At 39.2% G+C, this 21,182-nt stretch overlaps 1 protein-coding gene across 10 annotated transcripts in view; it reads right to left on the bottom strand.

The window, feature by feature from the left end:
• The window catches only part of LOC117950134 (voltage-dependent R-type calcium channel subunit alpha-1E), a 92,788-nt gene that overhangs the window by 53,319 nt on the left and 18,287 nt on the right, over positions 1-21,182 (bottom strand). For all 10 annotated transcript variants that reach the window (XR_004657822.1, XR_004657823.1, XM_034880866.1 and 7 more), the window contains one exon: positions 6,726-6,992. Coding sequence is in view for 8 of the 10 variants with exons in the window: in XM_034880866.1 (XP_034736757.1) it covers positions 6,726-6,992 (267 nt within the window). In the remaining 2 variants the exon portion in view is untranslated. The remainder of the gene's footprint in view (positions 1-6,725; positions 6,993-21,182) is intronic.

Below are 21,182 nucleotides of genomic sequence, written 5' to 3'. Positions count from 1 at the left end.
AATAGCAAAATGTATGTCTCAGGCTGACGAGTTGTTTCCAAGTTTGTTTTCAAGAAGTGAAGTATATGTTTTGATTCCCTTTTTCTACAATAACTAGCATCACTTTAGTCTGGTTGAGAGCTCTCAGCAGCAGCCAGTCGCCATGCCCTGCATTCCCTCAAACACATACAACACAAGCAGTAGGAGGGAGGAGACTTGACAGAGGGGGAGACAGAGGTAGGAAAGGGAAGGAGAGAGAGAAAATTAAGACACAAAGAGAGAGGTATCCACGGCAACAGGCTTCTCTTTCAGCCAAAAGTCAATGCTACAAGGCAATTCCTCCTGGGCAGCTGGACTATCTGTGGTAACACACACAAATATGGTACGGACATGTTTTCACCTTTTAAGTTGACATGGCAAACATGTTGTGTCTGACTGTTACACATCCAGCAGATATGGAGCATCATTGATTTGGAGTTGTTTTTGGAAACCTTGCAGATTCAAGTCAAATTTTTACTCACATTTAAGCTCTGATTTTGGTCAGCGCCAAATCCGCCGCTCCACTATGTTCACTGGCTGGCTGCTACGTTTGTCTGCCTGTCGTTTGGTGCTGGGCAGGTAGTGTACAGTTGGTTTTAAAGCTTTTTCAATGAAACATTTTTTTTTTATTTGATCAATTGTTACAAATGGTATTGATTTTTACATGATCTTATTGATTTATCCTCAGTAGCCTTTTTGATGCACCTATATACTCTGCAGAGTACGGAAGTATGTTGACTTATTTGCCCAAGAGGCTCTAAAAAACAGATGGGTTATCCTGATATATCTGATGTTCCCTAAAATTCAATGGTGACTTGGCTCTAAGTCTCCCTCTCCATCTCCCCTCATCTGTGCTGCACGAGTGACGTTGTTTGTGGATTGTCTACCAGCTGTAGCAGCGTGGCATCTCGTGAGCAATCCTGTGAGTCACGGTGACGATGGCACTCTGCCTCGCCTCCTCAAACATGGGTGTAAAAATAGACATTGAGAGAGAGTGTGTAATGCCCTGTACATCTACGAAAACAATCAGGCCCAGAGTGGATCCAAGCCCCTGTGCTTATTTTTACATTGAGGTGAAAATCAAAATGAATTACAGGCATCTGAGTCTGGCTTATTGGAAATCTGTGAATTATCAGCAACGTGCGTGAGTATGAGTGAGTTTTAAAGGCAGAGCGCAGCATTAAATATACAAACACAGAGGAAAGCCAGGAGTGTAATCTCCATTTGGAGTAAAATAAACACTATTTCAGCCTGGATAACTATTACTGTGCTGTTATTCAAAAAGATGTAAGATTAAAGACGTTTTGGATGGATTTTACAAACAAATCTATCTTTAATTCCACATCACCTCCACACTTTAGTCTGAGCCAGCCTATCAATCCTGAGGATAAATGCGGAGATAGTTCAGTCATACAGTGAACTATCACTGGGTATACAGTCGCAATAAGGAGGGGTGAACATACCTCATGTGAGGTCACATTTACTAGTCTCATTTTCTTCAGCTAAGACAAATGTGAGTAGGACCACTGGGGACACCAGGGTCATTTCCGTGCTAATTTTCAATTTCTATTTTTCACACAAGGATGCAATTGAGTAAGAGAGAAATTAACAGTCTTTCTCAAATTTAAGCTGGCTGTAGAGGCATATGCAAAGGATTTACAAGCTAAAATACTCCCTAATTAAATTGTCATCCGTGCATTTTAAATCCTGGTTAGGCCTCTGTGTTTAAAAAAAGAGCAGTGACCAGTGATTTCCCTTTCAAATATTTAAAAAGGTCTACCTGTTGAGGAACAAAACCATAGTATAGACCTACGCCTTTTATTGTGGAAAGTATCATTCAGGGTAATAGAGTTGAGAGATCTGGGTTTAGGTGTTTTTCTTAAGATATCGGTGGTAGCGGACTACATTGACAGACATAAAGAATGGTAATTGAAATACATCACTTATATATAAAATGTATCCGTTTTTAATTCATGATTATGTCTTCATATTGTTGTACTTTTATCTCACAGACATATCATGACAAAGACTTCTTTTAAGTCTTGAAGGGGAAAATTATTTTTTAGAAAACCATAGAGATACCATTTAGACCATATAGTGTTTTTTTAAATCACCCACCTTTTATCATTATTGTATACCCAATAAGTTACCAGTACAGTAAGACACTCAAGTGTTTCCCTGGACCTTCCAAATGCGTCATACCATAAAAAAAATGCAATAAAAGATTATCAGATTAGACAAGACAAGAGGTTAAAGTGACCTGAGCAGCTGAAAACATACAATTACCAAGAACTGTTTTTCCAAAAATGTGCATGTAACAAAAGAGGGGTCTGTGTCTCTTGATGAGGACTGTCTTCTGGAGGAAGGAGGATAAGAAGGTATGTTTTAATAATCTTCATAGTTTATATTGTCAACTAGCTGCACTTTTGAGTTGAGTTTTTCTGCTGACTAACTCAGATCTTTGTTCATGAAATAAAGATCTTATATTGCACATTCTCAACCTAGAGATATTTCTTTGATTAAACCTCGTCATCAACAAGTTTTCAACACCAACAGTGTCATGCTTAAAAAGTCTGACAACCAGCCAGCCCATGGTTATTACTGTTTGCCATGATGAAACAAACTACTAAATCCAACTATCAATTATTTAAAGGTATACCTTCTCAATGGGAAACTTCCCTCTGCGGGGGATCCCAGTGGGGATCAGACAGGACGAGCAGCTGTCAGTCCTCACCAGGCCTGCCACATTAAACTCAGGCCCTGGGCCTAATTAGCCCTGCCTCTCTTTGCCAGGCCTCGATCAGCCTTCCATCAACTGCAACCTCAGGTAGGTACAATGGACTGACAGTCAGACTCATTCATACATGTACACATACATTTAACCAACTCTTATTCCTGTGAACTTGCACAGAAGCCTCCGGAAAAATCCTGAATTGATCATGTGCTGTTAATTGAGCATTCAGAGATAAAAGAGCCTCTTGCAGCGAGGTGACGGCAGCAAGTTGTTCTGCAAACACATGGCTGACCTTTAGGAGATGTCCTGCTGAGATTGTTAGATTGTGAATGTGTGTGTGTGCTCTTGTGTGCTATTTCTGCGAGGACTGATTTGAGATTTTGACAATAAGAGGAAGGACATTTGTGAGAAGTGAGACTTTTTAAGGTGTTTTTCACTTCTTTAAAAGACCGTTTAATGGTGTGGCCTTTTAAGATTAAAAATAAAATTATTTTAAGGTTAAGTTTAGGAAAAGGGCTAAGGTTTATCAAAATGGCATCATGACTTTGCGAAAATATACGGCAATTTTCTTTAGCCAAGTGACATGTTATCTATATGCTTTTTGAGCTATCTGCGTGTATGTATACGCTACATATGCCACTTGCCGTGTTAGCACGAGAAGAACGTGTTATCGCAAGAAGAAAGCTATGTTTGAGTTTAGGAAAAGCAGAACCGGTTGGGTTTAAGGAAAAGAAGAACGGGGTTGGCTTTTATAAAAGAAAAAACTGTTGAAGAAAAGTCGCTCGCAGGACAAGGAACTGTCACACATGGTCACACAAGGGACGCAATCCCCGGTCTCCTGGGTGAAAGTCCTGTGTTTAACCATCCCCCGCCCTTTCATACTACTCGCTATGACGTTCATTAACATGCACTTGCGTGTCATACATTGGCGTGTCATGCATATGCCATTTCATGAGATATGTCTGGGTTTATAAATTACACCCATGTTTATCAAATCCTTCTTTTACTTCAGTTCTCCAGTTTAAAGCACAAAGGGAAAAAATGCACAGATCAGAACCCTAAAGAAGGCATAGCCAAAACCTCAGATCGTTGGTTGTTAGGCAACCCCACAGTGATGACAACACTGCAGGAAGTAGCAAGAAATAGTCCAGCATAAACCCCCTGTAAAATTGTAGCATAACCTTGTTTTCTTTAAGTTTTACAAATTAGATAAACTGTGTTAATAATGCTGCATTTCCACTGCATGGTACCCCACGGCTTTACCCGACTCACTCTTCCTTGGTTCCCATTAGCATGAGTTGTGGATAGTAGCTGGTGCCAGGTACTTGTTTGACACCACCAAGGTCGAGGTTTCAAGGGAGATGAATCTATACTAAAAGGTGGAGTTAAAACACAGCAGACCAATGATGGGTCAGAAAGAATCGTCACTAGAATGATACGGGACATCCGGCACGAACTGGCCATTTTAAAAAGCAAAGCTGTTGTCAATAGCAACCACAATAGTTTTAATTCCCTCGACATTGATTTTTTTTAAATGGCAGCCTGAAAAACCACAACGTACTCTACATACATTATGCCATACATCGAAAAACCGCAGATATTGTTGCAGATGAAAGGATCCAGGGAGTATCAGCTGAGAATCCCGCCTACACTGAGGTGGTACTAGTCTTCCTGGAAAACAAAACAGAGAGAAAAACCTGGGATCAAAAGTGACTTGAGTCGAGCGGAACCATGCAGTGGAAACAAGGCATTAGTAAGCTATAAAGGTGATGGAAAGTGGATTTTGTTTACCTTTGGACCAAGGTCGAAGTGTAATGAAGGGTACACAGTGGGATTGCTGCTTTTACTAAAGTAAAACATCTGAATACTTCTTCAACCACTGGGCATTAATGTAAAGAAAGCAGCTAAAGAATGCATTCTGTCAATAAGGGTCCTCACAAGTAGAGAAATACAAATGTTTGTGTGCCATTGTTTATATGCTTATATGTCTATATATTTACTATATGTGCTCTTTTTGTGCTTACATGTGTATTAACTTGTAAATTAATCTTCACACGCCATGATTCCCAGAAAGCCACTCATCAAAGCTACAGTGGATATTGACCAGAACACAGAAACACTCAGCAAACGATATAATATGACTCATTGAATGATGACTTGTTGTAATAGCATGTGACACTGCGATCAGACATCCTCACATATAATTCCTGTTAATGTTTGTTAATCTGATACAGTAGAGCTCATTAGATGTAATGAGACACTCCCTCCACAACAGCACATTAACCTGGAGGTTATTCAGTCTGGATGCTTTCCTTCTGGCCACTACAGCACACACAATGTTTAGATTGAAATTTTATTCTTGAAACAGATGTGCCTGTAGATGTATTATCATTATTGGTTATATTTTATCCACTGGGCGGCTCAATTATCTGTAATATGATAACCAACTCTCTCTCACACACACACACACACACACACACACACACACACACACACACACACACACACACACACACACACACACACACACACACACACACACACCTTTTTCTCAGCTGTTGATTAAGATTCATCCATTTTCTATTTTTAAGCACCTATGGACCAATGGATGGGCAAGCCCAGAGAAAACAATAGACAGCGATTAACAATAGAGGTCTACTCATTCTATTTGCTAGGTTTTTATAATCATCAGTAGCCCAGTCAGTCAGTCAGCAAGCTGTTGAAAGGAGCCGAACAATAGCTGAGAAGAGGCCACACCTGGCCCGGACACCTGGAGAGCTGCACAGCAGCAGCACAAACACGCCACCAATGGACATTTGCGTGTGGTTCTCCTCCTCAGCAACAAGCAGAGAAAATAATACAGTCGCTCCCTTTTCAGTAACAGAAGCGCTAGTCATTAGGTTTTTGAAAGCAGCCAAATAATCATTGTCACAGACTATGTCACAGCACTACTGAAAATTAACATGTTATGTAAAACCGATTTGGATAATGACACTCTGAGTTAATGGCTGTATGTAGGCAGGCAATAATACGATGATATAAAACAGAGATAATCAGCAAAGCCTCACATTGGAGAAGTTGAAACCAGAGACTATTTGGCATGTGTACTTAAAAAGTGACCAAAACTCTTAATTGATTATCAAAAAGGTTGCTGATGAATTTTATTGTCGATCGTCTAATCTATTAATTAACCAATCATTGCAGCTCTGTTGAGCTTGATATACTATATTCACTGTACACAACTCGTCAGTAAGGACAGTGCTGCTCTGGCAACAGCCGGTCTTCATAGCCTCTTGTTGACAGAAAAGCTTTACAGCCATAAGCAGAGAAACTCCTGTGTGTTCTTCTAATCCACTTTCCATTGACACCTCCTCCTCTTCTGCACTATTTTTCTCTAGATCTTGTCATAAACTGAGTCAAACTGATATGTATAATTTTATCCACTTTTGGATTATTGTTTTATAAAACAGTACAAATAATGGCACTGGCGCATTCAAAAAGTCAGATTTAGTGCTTGTTTTTTTCATGTCCTGCTTTATTTTCCTAATTCCTAAGTCACTGTTGTACAGAATTGGATTGCATTTAAAAGAATGAATCAATTAAATAAACCAAAATATTGTTTCATTCAGACAATTCCAAGACTGAGCTCTCTCTCTCTCTTTTGGTGAATTTTTCATGTATTTCCCTGCGTGTATTTCCCTGTGCGTGCTGTTCATGGTGCTGAAATTGAAAATGTTTGCACAGATAAATTCGGGGCAAAGCACTAAAGAGAATGTAGGACTTTAGTCTTGTGTGAAATTGTGTACACTTGTGGAAATATGAGAACATTGTTCTTGTTTATTTGTTAAACTGGAACACTGTTTACCCACCTTAGTTATTCACTCCTACGATTCCTTACACATCTTGGATGAATGTGTTTGTGTATTTCCCACCTTACCCGCGTCATTTACACCATGAAGCAGAAAAAGGATATGGCCACTCAATGATTTTCTTTGCGTACTTCCTGATCACGTTGTCTTCACCAAAGATGAAGAGGGACCTGTTGACGGTGAAGCAGTTCTCCCTGACCGGGATTGGGTTGTACAAGGCCATGGTGCGTGCACGCTGCGCTTTGGTCTGCTTAAAGGCTGGGGAGAGGCCACCTGTGGACACGGCCGCCCCATCGCGGTTCCGGTTGCGATCGGACCCTCCATCCCCTGGGCTCAACAAGCCCGGGACCTCGTCTCCAAACCGGGCCATTCTGTCGGGAGGGAAGACAGGATAGGAAAGGGAGGTTATGGTTTCCAAGAAAGCAGGGCGCGGTGTTGCGCTCGGTGTGACAGCGGCGGAATGGCGAGATCCTGACCCGTTTTAGTCCATCATCAGTTTAATTCGCAAAAAAACGCCGAACTCAGTGTCCCCCAACTTTAAAATCTGTCCACAACATTCACGGTTTTTTCTCCAGTCTGTCCAATTAGAAAAAAACGTCGATTCCACGTGTGCGCCGTTTAAAATAAAAGACACAAATCCAAAAAGTAATTAAATTCCGCCCCATTTAACACTCTGTCGTCTTAAATGAACTCATTCATTTCGCAGCGTTGTATCCATCCAAACATTAATGGCTTAAAGAAAAGCTGCAACAGGTCACGTCTTCAGCCATCCTCAGTCCCCTGAGCGAGAAGCAGTAGAGCAGGTTGATCCATGGATTTTAAAATAAACTAGCAACAGTCGTCTGACTAATTCAGAGCACATCACTCCTGTCTCCTCTCTCCTCTTCTCTGTTGACCACCTACCACAAGAGCTCTATCCTCCTGCGTGCGTTAGAGGACGAGCGGAAGAAAAAAAGTTTGGCATTTTCCACGACATTTCCCCCCCCACCGAAACAACGCGAACAAAACATGCTGTCAAATACATGTCACACGGAGGAAAACGAAAACTCTCAATCCGTCTTGTCTGCAGTGGGATAGTGGGCTGGTGAGGGAAGTACAGTACTGTCGGAGCGGGAGAGAAGCCAACAGTGTCTCCTAATGCGACAGGCACCTCTCCTAACCTCTGTCCAACCCCCCACACGCACTTTATTATGCTCAAGTTGATTTAACAACCCGTGAGTCTAATTGATAAAATCATAATGTAATGAAACAAAATATTAGATTTGTCTATCTTCACGCGAAAGATTATGTAAACCATTATGAACTACCATTTGAAAAGGGATCATGTTTTGATTTGTCTATTTGATGCTTATGTTGTTCATTTTAGGATGAGCAAACTGAATGCTGGTCACATATGGAGTTTGGTAAGGGAGTAAACACCTGGTGTGAGAGGAACTAGTGCCAGCCAAGACACCTAGGAGGACAGCAACAAGCATCTTTGGCTAATTACATGGCTCAGAACCTGCTGTTGCAAGGCATTCTAGTGAGGGGGGGGGGGGGGGGGGGGGGTTGGAGGGAGTTGAGCCGCTGTATGCTGACTGAAAGTAATCAGATCTACTCGTGAGGATGGGGAATGTTCACAATGAAGAGGGGAGGAAATAAGAGACCGGGGACAGATGTTGGGTTGGAAGGGTGGAGTTGAAATGTTACAGTTGTCAGTTATGAGAAAAATGACTATAGATCAAGCAATAATGAAGACAATTTGCATTAAAGTATAAGAGTGGTAATATTCTAAATTTTTCTTACTGTCGACAAACCCCTTGAAAAGAACAAAACCAATGATAAATTGATTCTAACAACTTTTATCAGTGTAGCCAAAGTCTGATAAAGCTTCCTCCTCTGTGCCATAGACCTCCATTATAATAATAATAATTATAATTACAACCAGACATGCCTTACCATGCACAGTGGTGCCTTGTGCTAAATGCAAACGAAACTAACTTTTACCTTTTAACTAAAATTGAGGCGGTGTAAACTAAAAAATTTGAGGCGGTGTAAACTAAAATGTAATTAGTTAACAGGTATTTTGTCATTTTTATTTTGTCATGGGACAAATACAAAGTCGGACCAGAGTTAAAGCTGGGAAATATATGAATATTATGTAGATATCTTAACATGAGACTAGATATCGTCTTAGATTTTGGATTATATAATATCGTAATATGGCATAAGTGTTGTCTTTTGCTGGATTTAAAGGCTGCATTACAGTAAAGTGATGTTATTTTCTGAACTTCACAGATTGTTGTAACTTCTATTATTTGACTTTACCCACTTCGTCATTATATCCAGATTGATGATTATTTATCAAAATTGTCTTTGTGTAAATATTTTGTGAAAGCACCAATAGTCAACACTACCATATTGTTGTGGTATTGATATTGAGGTATTTGGTCAAATATATCGTGGTATTTGATTTTCTCCATATTGCCCATCCCGTACCTGAGTGATAACAAAAGTCACCCTATAGGGGTACACCTGTAGTAAATTTCATGGCAATCCATCCAGATGTTGAGCGATTTCACTCAAGCCACAATTGTGAACTTCATGGTGACGCTAGAGACAATGTCAAGGGAACTATCAAATAGAGAGATATGTCAGTCTCAACTCAAAGTGGTGGATTGACTTACAGACTAACACTGCCATCTGCTAAAAACTATTAAAAACACATCTGTGAATAACACCTTTGCAGCGGATAACACGCTGCGTTATTATAATGAACATGGGCACTGTATGTTTGTATGTAGCATGTTTCTTTGGAGTCGATCACACATACTGCCCACCGCCCTACTGCTTTAAATACTAGATGTGTTAAAATCCACGACTGAAAACAGTCCAACAAATGCACAATTTACAAATATATAAAGCAAGTAGTAAATGGCTGAATGAAAGCCTTTATTTTTGATGAGATTCAAGCTGAGAGAATCAATGTAAAGTAAAATTCACCAGTAAACTGATTTGAATGGAAACAGAAGTCAAAGATAAGATGAACCACAGGCGAGCGTTAACAACGATGCTGACACTGATGGGTATTTAGTGATGGTGGTATGACGAAGGCAGTGATCAATGGTGTGTGGCCTCCAACTCATTAGTGCTCCAACACATTATGGGGGTTAAAAATAGAACCCATAATAGACAGATTTCTGACATCTCCTCATTATGAATGGTGAGATGAGACGAACAAATCTTCCAATGACGTACTCCTCCAGTTATAAGGCAAGAAACAGTTGAAAGCAAAATCACATTTTACTTGTTTTTTTTGTTATTTTGTTGCGGTGTCTTAGCTTAGTGTGATAGAAATGTTACTTCTGCCACTTCCTTTGTGCAGCAGTGACACCAATACATTGTTTTCTGCCAGAGCGTGAAGCAGCCACAGCTCCCTTGGCTGAGAGGTGAGGGGTGAATCATGGTAATTCGGTGTTAGTAACATAGATGATTAGGGTGGAAGGATGATAGTTATTTCCTTGGAAAAGACAGAGGGCGCGCTGGTGGAGTCTCTTTTAGGCCTGCACGATTCTGGGGGAAAATATGAATCACAATTTTTAAGCTTAGAATTGATATCACGATCACTACAAGCCTGTAAACATAGAGGCATCCATGAAGAGAAGGGAGAGCATTGCAGTGCATGGGAGCGCTTTAAAACATATTTTATACAATTTATGTTTAAAACTCACAGAAGAAAGTCGTAGCGTTTGTGATGCAGTCGGCTCGAAAAATTAATATGAGAATCAAAGTTATTGAAAAAAAAATGTTAATGTTAAAAAAATGTAAAAGTTATTTTAAAATTAAATCGTGAACAGGGTGAATCGAGATTGCGATTTTATAACGATAAATCATGCAGGTCAAGTCTCTTTATAGATACAGCTTTGAGTCAGTAGTTTTTTTCTCTTTGCTATTTCAGTTGTGACGTAACCCAACTTAAACATGACTTCAGTGTCTTTGCTGACAGGCGCAAATCAACGAGACATTCCAGCTTTTATCAAACCATCAAAGGGTTTGAATGGCCACCATTGGTGACACTGGTGACGCCACAGAGGTTAGTTTGCCACCATTTGTAATAATGCACCCAAAAGCTTATATGTTGTAACTAATGGCTTTATTGGTGGTTAAAACAATATACTAATGATTTACAGTGATTTGCCATTTACAATAATAAGATTTGGGTTGCCACGTTGTGAAAAATTCCTGTCTGTTGCTATGGTCTTTTTATAATGTTTACCCTTTCTATTTGGTAATACATGGTGGTAATACATTAATAAAAGCTCATGGGCTTCTCACTACCTATTAAGCCATCGAATCTGCAGTTATAAATGCCAATAAATCCAGATTATCTGCAGCCCTTTCTCTATTACGTTCACATGAGAATGTACTGATTGGATTTCAATAATATAACTCAAAATGTTGGATTTTGAAACTAAAAAGTGTCTCAATATTTCCAAGTCTTTTCCAATAAAAGTAGGGTAACACATTCCTTTTGGTCCCCCTGCTAAGCATTTATGAGCAGTACGTAAACATTAAAAGAGGTTTATACCTTACTATGATGTAGTTGTAAGAACATATGTGTTTAATAAACCATAAGTGGAGGCTGCTCTATAAACAGATGATGATTGATAATCTAAGTTGTAATCATTTAAAATATACCTTATAGTGTGTTCACCATTCAATAAACGTTTATATACTGCTAATAAATGCTAAATAAGGGGACTTAAAGTAAAGTGTCAGTCAATTAGATTTCCAATTCATCTAGATTTCAATGAGAAGGAAAGATTTCTGTTATGAAGTAAAGGGATTTTTTAAAAGATATTTAAAACAATTTTAACAATGACTGTTAAAAATACAAAAAAGAACTAATTTGAATCTTTCTCATGGAGGCAAAAGAAAGTCTTACAGGATTTGTACAGTAACTCTAAAATATTCTGCTGTATATTGCATTTATCCTTCTATACTATTTAAGGTAAATATTGTAGGAGACATTCAATTTGACATCTTAGACATGTTGTCAATGTTTGACAACCTCTCTGCTGAAGGAGACGTCTAGCTTGCAAAAATCGAGCTGAGGAACATGGGGTTACCACGGTTACTTGCTGTCATTATAGCAGGTTGACAGTCCCTGCTCTGGTTATGGGACTTAGTAACACAGGACTGAAGTGAAAATAAAGATTTCAATTCAGAAATAGAAAGTGGGAAACAGAGATATTGGCAGGCTTGAATCTGAAACCTGGTCATTATTGTGCTCTTACCTTAATGGTATTGAAATAAATTAGCTTGTTGACCTGAGGAAAAGAATAGCAATGTGAAAGCCCACATAAGAATTCACTTTACACCATTTGTTCAAGGTGTCATGTGAACATTGGCTGTCAACATCTTTCCTACTACCTCCCGCAATTTGAATTCACATGACTTTTCACGTGGCTACAGTGTAGAGTTTACTCCATTTCTGTCCACACATAACCATAAATACATTTTATTTGCTACAGTGACAAGCAGCAATTTATTGCTTAAGAAAACAAAATTGTGGTGTTAACTTTCCTTAACCAGACTATAATTCAAAAACTTTGTCTGTTTTTTTTCAGGGTTAGTTTGTAGTATTAGTCTTGATTTTTGCAACCATGGATTTGTTAATTAATAATATTGTGCGGCTCAGTTATGCGGTATGCTAAACATGTCCAATTCAGAAATTTTGACAACTTTGGTTTCCTGATGGAGCACCACACATACTGTGTACGAACAAAGTGCATGACGTACAGTATATTTGAAGCAGAGAATTATTTAAAAAAAAATACATTTAGTCAAGAACAACTTCTACGCTTACAAAATATTCAGAAGTACAAACTAAAGGCAAAAACTATTATCTTTATGTCTTGTATGACACAATACAATCACTTTAACACTGGACTAAACACTGACACTTTGATAATAATTTATTGTCTTTCTTTTTCTTTATTTGACAAATGTTCTTACGGTTATCATTTTTTCTGTTATTTTGTTGTTTTTATACTGTCTTTTTATCTATTTTTTTCTTGCAAAAAAACTTTTTTCAATTTCCTCGCGGGAGTCTTCCCAATAGGATTAATAAAGAGAAGTCTAAGTCTTAGTCTAAGTCTACACAGCTTGTACAGTCTGGATCTTATAGATTCATTCTGAATTGAAACAATTGGTTAAAAAAAAAAAGTTAAACCAATGGAGGGCTTACTCTGGGTAGGGAATGAGTCCTTACCCCAAGTGAAGGAGTTCAAGTACCTCTGGGTCTTGTTCCGAGTGAGGGGACAACGGAGCAGGAGACTGGCTGGAGAATCGGAGCAGCAAGGGCAGTTTGCGTTTACTTTTTCACATCGTTGGGATGACATGAGAGCTGAGCCGGAAGGCAAAGTTCTCGATCTACTAGTTAATTTTTGGTCCTGCCCTCACCTATGGTCATGACGGCTGACTTCTCCCTTAGAGGATGAGACACTTAGCCAGCTACCTAGCGTCGAAAGGAGCCAGTTGAGGAGACAGAGGCCTTGGGGAAGACCCAGGACTAGAAGTAAAGGCCTAAAAATGCCTCATCATCCCCCAGTCAGATCTGGTTAATGTGCCTCAGGAAAGCAAGGTTTGGGGTCCACTGCTAGAGATGCAGCCCCTGCAACCCAACCCCAGATAACCAGTTAAAGACGACGATGCTGATAATTATGATGATGAAACAAATACTAAATGATAGACTTGTATTCACACACCCCTGTGGCTGTTTATGTAGGTGTTTCTCATTTGTGTTCCTTTGTGAAGCACTTTAGTTTGAAACCAAGTCAGGTAAGTAAACAGTAATAAAGGAAAAAAAATGGAAAAAAAATAGTATCATTGACTAAATGACAAGTATTGTAATTGGAAGAGTGTAACTGCAGGCAGCTTGTGTAGTGAGTCACATACAGCAGAAGACATTATTTACACAGTGCTGTGAGACAGACAGACACACACACAGACACACAGACACACAGACAGACAGAGACGTCATAAGGAATCTGTGTGTCTGAGTAAGACATGTCAACACATTTTCATCAGTGTAGATAACATACTTGTTGACAGCCATTGGAGGGTTTTTACATGGGCAGGTAAACATACGTTATGAACATAACAAACAGCTTTAAAGAGTTGCGTAATCGTTTTCAGAGTGACTAACCCCATCTCCTTTATACCACTATATCTCTGCTGTAACTAAATGTATTTATCTCAGTCTACATTTCATTTTGTTAGGACATATACATACATGTCAAATAAAAACTCTTGCACCAAAGGATCGTGGGTAGTGTAGTATTCTGTATGGTTCCCAATCCATAAGGATGAAGGCACTGATTGGGCACAACAATCCTATTTATTTAATTAGTTTAAACCACGTGTTGAAGGAGTTTATGCTAGATTGAAAGATTTTTTCAACTCTTGCCCGGCTAACCTAATATTAAATGTTTTTCAACATGTCACAATTGGATTAGTCTCCATAGCAACAAGGCATCCATGAAAAGATGGTGTTGTCCAGCATCCACATACAGCTGACGTATATGAGCAACAAAGTGGTCTTAGCCCATTTTGCTCCAACAACTGTGCTTAAAACATTTAGCCATCAATGTCATGTCATCTGACAAGCCATCAGAACATTCACATACACACACACACACACACACACACACACATACACACACACACACACACACACACACACACACACACACACACACACACAATATAGCATAGTAAACTTTTATTTGGATTTACCGTAACAATTACCATAATTCATCACCACAATCAACATAACAGGATAACCTGAACACACAAGGTGTCTCATTTCAGACAACAGCCTGGATGCTTAGTTGGCCACATGAATTTGCGTAAACATATATGCCAACTTTCTTAAGCCAAGTGGCATGTTATCTGTATGCATTTTGAGCTATCTACGTGTATGTCTACGCTGTATACAGCGGGCATAAACATACACGCCACTTGCTGTGTTATCGCAAAAAGAAAGCGACGGTTGAGTATGGAAAACGTGACACGCGATTGGGTTTAGGAAAAAAAGAACTAGTTGGGTTCAGGACAAGAACGGGGATGGCTTTAGTAAAGAAAAAAAAAAAAAAAAAAAAAAAACGCTTGAGTTTAGGAAACGTGACATACGGGACACAGAGCAAACGTGACACGCAGGACCCAATCCCCGGTCTCCTGCATGAAAGTCCTGTGTTTTACCCATCCACCACCCTGACCAACGCAGATTTTTGCCTTTTCATACTACTTGCTATGGCGTAAATTGACACGCTATCACAAAGTAATGTAAGTCAATGGCGTAGACAAACACGCAAAAAAGCAAGTATATTTCTTGATAACACTCCAATAATGGTATATGAATTGGCGTGTACATATGACATTTCATTCCCTTATGTTTCATGCATTTAAGGAGGAGGACAGAATAAATCTAGTCAACTGCATATTGTGTTGGATTTACTAGCTTCACTTCACACAGTTTGCAAGGGGCCGGCAGGTGTATTGACAAAGAGAAACTTTAACTTATAATCTGTACAGTGAAAACTCCAATGACAGCAGAGTGGGTGCACCACAAAACATAGACGGAAGCTGCACTGAAAATGTTACTGTACTGTTACTGCCATTAAAATACATATGCAATAATGCTAATTAGATGCAAGGCACCCCTAAGATTAAACTGCATTAAGAAGGCAGTGTGTTTGTGCCTTGCCCAATAACATACACTAAATAAGCTGCAAAAGGTGTTAAACATTGCCAAATTCTGAGCCGTTGTCTGTGTTGCTGTTACACTTAAACACATCACTCTGAATGATTCATTTTGAAATCAAACTAAATTTGATTTCTTGAGCTTGCAAACATGCCATTATGCGTGGATTGAAATCAAGTGTGGTTTTGCGTATCATTTGATAGATAAGGCTTCAAACACAATAATCATGGGCTTCTGGAAAATGCATGAGCATAAAAACAATCTGTTCACAGATTCTGCTCGCACAGTTGACTTATGCAGCTGAATGTCTGACAATTTAATTAATGAGTTAAAATATATTGGCATATGTAAAAACTTCATATTTCCAGTCAAAATGATCTTGGAGCACAGATGGAGATGTGGACGACAATGTGGTTTAAGCCTCTGCTACAACAACTGTTGAATTGAGGAAAATACATTTTATGTAATTAAGTTAAACACTATTATTCACCTACAACAACACCTATTTAACATATTGACAGTGTGTGTCAAGTGTGTGCTCAAATCTAAAAAACTATACAAAAAAAAAAAACTTAAACCTATTAAGTTCCCCAAAAATAGCCGCTGTGCTGGGTCAGTGGGCCCTCGGCTAGACCCCAGAATTCAAGATGACACAGAAAAGCTCCGGGCAAACATAGAAGGACAGACAGATGACAAAGGCAGACCTATTGATGAGGCGAGATGAAGGGGCCGGGGGATTGGACTATATTTAGCTACATTGAGATGGTAATGGTTGGAACATGAGAGGACTTTTGTGTGTGAGTGTATGTGTCTGGGTGTGTCTTAATGATGAGCTGCACAGGAACCATCATTTGAATTTCTGTGCTTTAAATTGGGAAAGTGTTTTGATCATAGCAACAGGAATAATTGGGTGGGTTTGGCAGAATCAATGGTCATCTCTCTGTAATAGCACAGCATGGAAATAGCAGCACTGTTGGTTTTCTTTCCTGGCCCTGATCAGCACCCAAAGGAAATATGAGGAAACAAATTTACCCTGCAGATTGATTTCACTGTGTCGCTCCCTTTCTGTGTTACCCTCTCTATCACCCTCATATATCTCTCCAGCTGTCTTACCCTTTCTCTGCCCCCAGCCCCCCCTCTCCAACCCAGATTTCTGCATTCAACTGTTGTCTTCCTCCTACTTGTTTCCTAGCAACCAAACTGACAAGCCCCCTATTCTCAGCCCCATGAATCTGTCCCCGTAACCTTAGATTTTATGGAATAAGCTACATAAATCATTATTCCCCCACGGGGGGCTGAATTATGATCGTTGTCTCTCCAGACAAACGACTCCATCTACAAGCAGGTTGTTAACCTAGTTTGTGATATACTACAAGTGGACAAAGCAACAGTTGGGTAAATAGGGTGCTGCAATCATCAAAGCTGACACTTATACAGCTGACAGAGATGCTGGATTAATTTAAGTGATTTAATTTAGAATGACAAAGAGGATTTATTTTCCTGTCCATGTACTGAATCTAGCCATATATTGGCCAATGATTTTGAAAGATTTTCACAATTTACACAGCTTTTGAGGCCCAAGGAAGTTGAGCAGCATATAAAAACACTGCAGCCAACATTGTGTTAGTGTTAAGATGATTATACTGTTTTAGTGCCCTAATAATAATAGTGTGGGGTGGAAAAACCTCAGAAAGAGCATTTACATTTTATAAAATCCCAATATATACTGTGTGTGTGTATATATATATATATATATATATATGTATATATTTCTAACCCGGCCACCAAATCTTAAATGTTTTGACGATTCAGTTTAATGTCTGTCCTTCTAGTACAAAATACAAAACAACAACAACCAACACCGGTAAATTATTTTGGGGCAGATTTAGAATACCGTTGGGGTAACACTTTTGCTAACATTTGGCTCAAAGATTGTACCTTTTAGCACATTTTTCTTGAGGTTATGTGATATATCACACCAATGATACACAAAACTCTGGGAAACATCACGTCGTCTTTAAAATGAAGATTTATAAAAGATATACTTAAACAGGTATTGAAGGAATTCATTGTGCAAAGAACATTGAATGTCATGGCAAGTTTGGGAGGGTGTTTTAATGTACCTTCATCATAGTGCAGGTGGATGACATCTCCAGCTTATATTTAATAAAACTCCAATGGCGGCTTTGTATTATCAATCTGACACTGGTTTATATGTGTACTAACATTACTGTCACATTACTGCATGACCCTTTCATTGAATGAAGTCAAGGGTGCTGAGAAATGTGATTGCTGAGCAATTATCTCCATCTAGTGACAAATATAGGTACTACATTATTTACTAGAACAGAATTCATCAATTCCAATGTTTTATTTGGATATTTGGAGTTCAAAGATATACTTGTAATTTGAAAAAATATAGAGTACACAGGTGTCTAACAATTGATGTTACTGTCTGACAGCTTTGTGGTTAGTGTTTTTTCCAATTTTGTTTTAATATAATTATTCACATTACGGATATATACACATATTTTGTCATGGTTGTGAACCATGTAAAAGCTCTTTACCACTGTCAAATTGTCAAGTGCACAAGGGCACTCTCACAGACATTTTGAGCCCTTTCTCAACAGTTTACATAAACCGCATTTCTGAAAACTTTGAGGGAATTACAGAAAATGTATCGCATTGTGACGTTAAAACACAAAGTTGACAGGAGAAGCCCGAAAGAGTTTAAAAAAAAGGATAAACAAGGAGGAGTGGCAAATGGCTGTTCAGCCTGGAGCATTGCATTCACACAGATACATTACATTAACTTTTAGGATTTAGATGAAATGATTACGTGAAAATCAGAAGACACAAGCACACCTGGTTTCGACCAAAATTAGTAAATTGATTATTTGACTACTACACTCTGTAAAGAGCCAAGAAGCCAATCAAATCTTTCTTGACCACTAAGAACTTAAAAAAAGTAAAATAACAAGTCCCACATGCCCAATTTTACCTAACATGTTTTGGCGTGGTCACGGTAACGTGATATGCCGACACAAAGTACTGTCCCATTTCTATTCAATCCTTGCAGCTTCTGACTTCCCCCTGGCCGCTGATGCAGTTCTTAGACATCTTTCAGACCTGCCATTCTCCAACCATCCACCAGACTCCCTAAGACTTCCCAGTCACTGGACTCCTATATCTGCCTGCTCACCTGTTCCTCATCCCTCTCCAATTATTCCAGCCCATCTCCTCATGCTCCCGACCTGCTCATCAATCATGCCCTTTTGGATTTATTTTAATGTTTAAACTGCTATCCTGTTGCCAACATAAAAGCCTGTTCCTGATCATTGCCTTTATTAAATCCCCCAAGGGCTTGCGAACCAGGGTATTACTTTCTTCAGCCCCCAGAGGAAATGCAAGCCGCACAAATGTCAAATAACATAAAAGAACTGAAAGTAGCTTGTGAGGAGGAACATAGGTTTGCAAAATGAACTCATTAAAATGTAGTTTTCAACAACAATAACACATTTAGGGGATTTGGGGAATGTTTCTATTACAAAACATGTATTTGCAATGGCTTGCAGACCTTTCTTAGACCTAACATTTCAGTGGTGCAAAACCCCCCAAAAAAACACTATTAAATCCTGATGATGGAAATCCATCATACTATACAGCAAAAGGGAGCAGGTGGGTTAATCAAGAAAATCCATGAATAAGGTTTTCTCTGTGACAAATTGGTGCCGCAGCTATTAACTTTTTAAATTAAACCATCCATTAGTCCATATATCTATCTGGCTCATAATCAGAGTGAATGAAAAGGATGTTAGTAATCAAACTGGCAGAGAGACAGATCAATACTGTCAACAGGCAGCAGTCAATTTATCACAGAGGTGTGCAAGGGACAAGTCTTAACCACATGGCTGGTAGGCTGGAGTACAGTTTACTCTGATAACTAAAATTGTCCCAGCAGCTGCAGATTGGCTATGCTTGATTCTTTACTCCACATGACAGTATATCCCCCACGTCCCAGCTACTCTGATCTGAAAAACGTAATGCGCAGACAACACACGACTGAAGCTCCAGTGAATCACTAAGACTGTTGATTATGAATGGCCTCTGGTGGGCAAAAAAACGCTAATCTAACACAAGCTGGATCAAATCAAACTTTAGATGGGTTAGGCTTTAGATGAATAGGATGGAGGGATGATTCATCAGTTCTCTGCGTGTTTGCAGTCTCAGTCACTGCTTCTCTTTATCAATGTTTCAGCATGCAGGGGGGAGTTCCAGTCTGCCCAATTCAAACATAACCATGCTTTAAATATGTAATGTGTCACTTTCTTGTTCTCATTGTACCTCTGCATTAATAATTCCAAAGAAATACTATTTCAATTATTCCTCTTCTCCTGTGTATCCCTCCAGTTGGAATTTGGTGTCTCTGTCAACACATTTTCCGTATCAGCATCAAGTGACATCATGATATGAACAAATTGTTACTTCACTGGCTAAAACACCATCAATGTGTCTCATGGATACATGCATGAGTCTGTCTGTTCAATAAGCAGTTCTCAGAAGCTCCACTAGGGGTCACGGACACAACGGTCTATGCACAACGCTAAAGTAGGACTTTGCTGCTATGTTGGATATTGATGAAGACTCGGTTTGCTTACCCAGCATCCTTCTCCCCATTTGTCAGAACTACTCCCCTCCTGGAGCAACATAAGTCACACAGCTGAAACAGTTTGGGCTCCCTCTGGTTTTGGGGGGGGGGGGTGATAAATATCTTGCACACACATTTCAGGCGTTTCTCTGGCTTGTTTCCCTGCATGTTAGTCTTCAACAACGGCTAATGTGTGGATCTTGTTGGCCACATAATCTACAAACCCACACTGAATTGTAATTTCAAGGTATAGTGGCCAAAATAGGCTATGCAGATATAGCTAAGGCCCCCTGCTAAGCCCATTTGGCTGAAAGAAATCCTGTTGCACTACAAAGGTATTATTGCTCCAATAAGCTAACAGCATTGAACTCTCAGAGCACAGCACCATCATCTTTGATATTTAAATCCGAAGCTTTGAATAAACGAACGGGAGTGAATTCAACAACAGGGCACACATTCATCCTTCCCTCAGCGTGTCAGGACTTTAATGTCCAAAGAAGCACATGACAGCTTTGCTATTTTCAGCATGTATGCACCCCACACACACATTTGTCTGTGAGCATGCGTACAGGTTGGTAAGTGACAATGCTTCCTGTGCTAAATGATTTCATATAACAGGAAAGACTGGGAGGTCAACAGAAAGCTTTTCCTAGCAGAAGCTGTGTAGCAAACCAGCTGCTCAGAAAACGGTATCTCTCTAGCCAATACATCTTTCTGGGAGTAAATAACTATCTAACACGAAGTCTATTTCATTTTGACAGAGGCTAATAAGACAAGGATTTTAGGTCAATAAATAATGGATTTCTTAATCAAGTGATCAGATTAATAAGAGTAACTTGCATTTAACTTTATTTTCCTCAGGCAGCTTTCCGTTTTATTTTCCAAAACTAGAGTAAAGACAGCTACACTACCTTGAGCACACTTACTTACTTAAATATGAATGTCAAATTACACATAAAATTCCATCCAGCAGAGAGCCTGGAACATAATTTCAAGCTATTGCTTGTGCCAAGTGAGTTATCAGCACATCTATGGTCTTATTAAGTATTAAACAGATAATAAATGCCCCTCATGTGCAAGGGCCTGCAAACCATATCCATCTGGACCCTGCACGTGTGTGTGTGTGTGTGTGTGTGTGTGTTGTTTATCATATTACAGATATTTAAG

This window comes from Etheostoma cragini, chromosome 9, assembly GCF_013103735.1.
Source record: "Etheostoma cragini isolate CJK2018 chromosome 9, CSU_Ecrag_1.0, whole genome shotgun sequence".
NCBI classification, from domain to species: domain Eukaryota; kingdom Metazoa; phylum Chordata; class Actinopteri; order Perciformes; family Percidae; genus Etheostoma; species Etheostoma cragini.
Note: the sequence above shows the minus strand (reverse complement) of the source record. Positions and strands in the feature narration are given on the sequence as shown.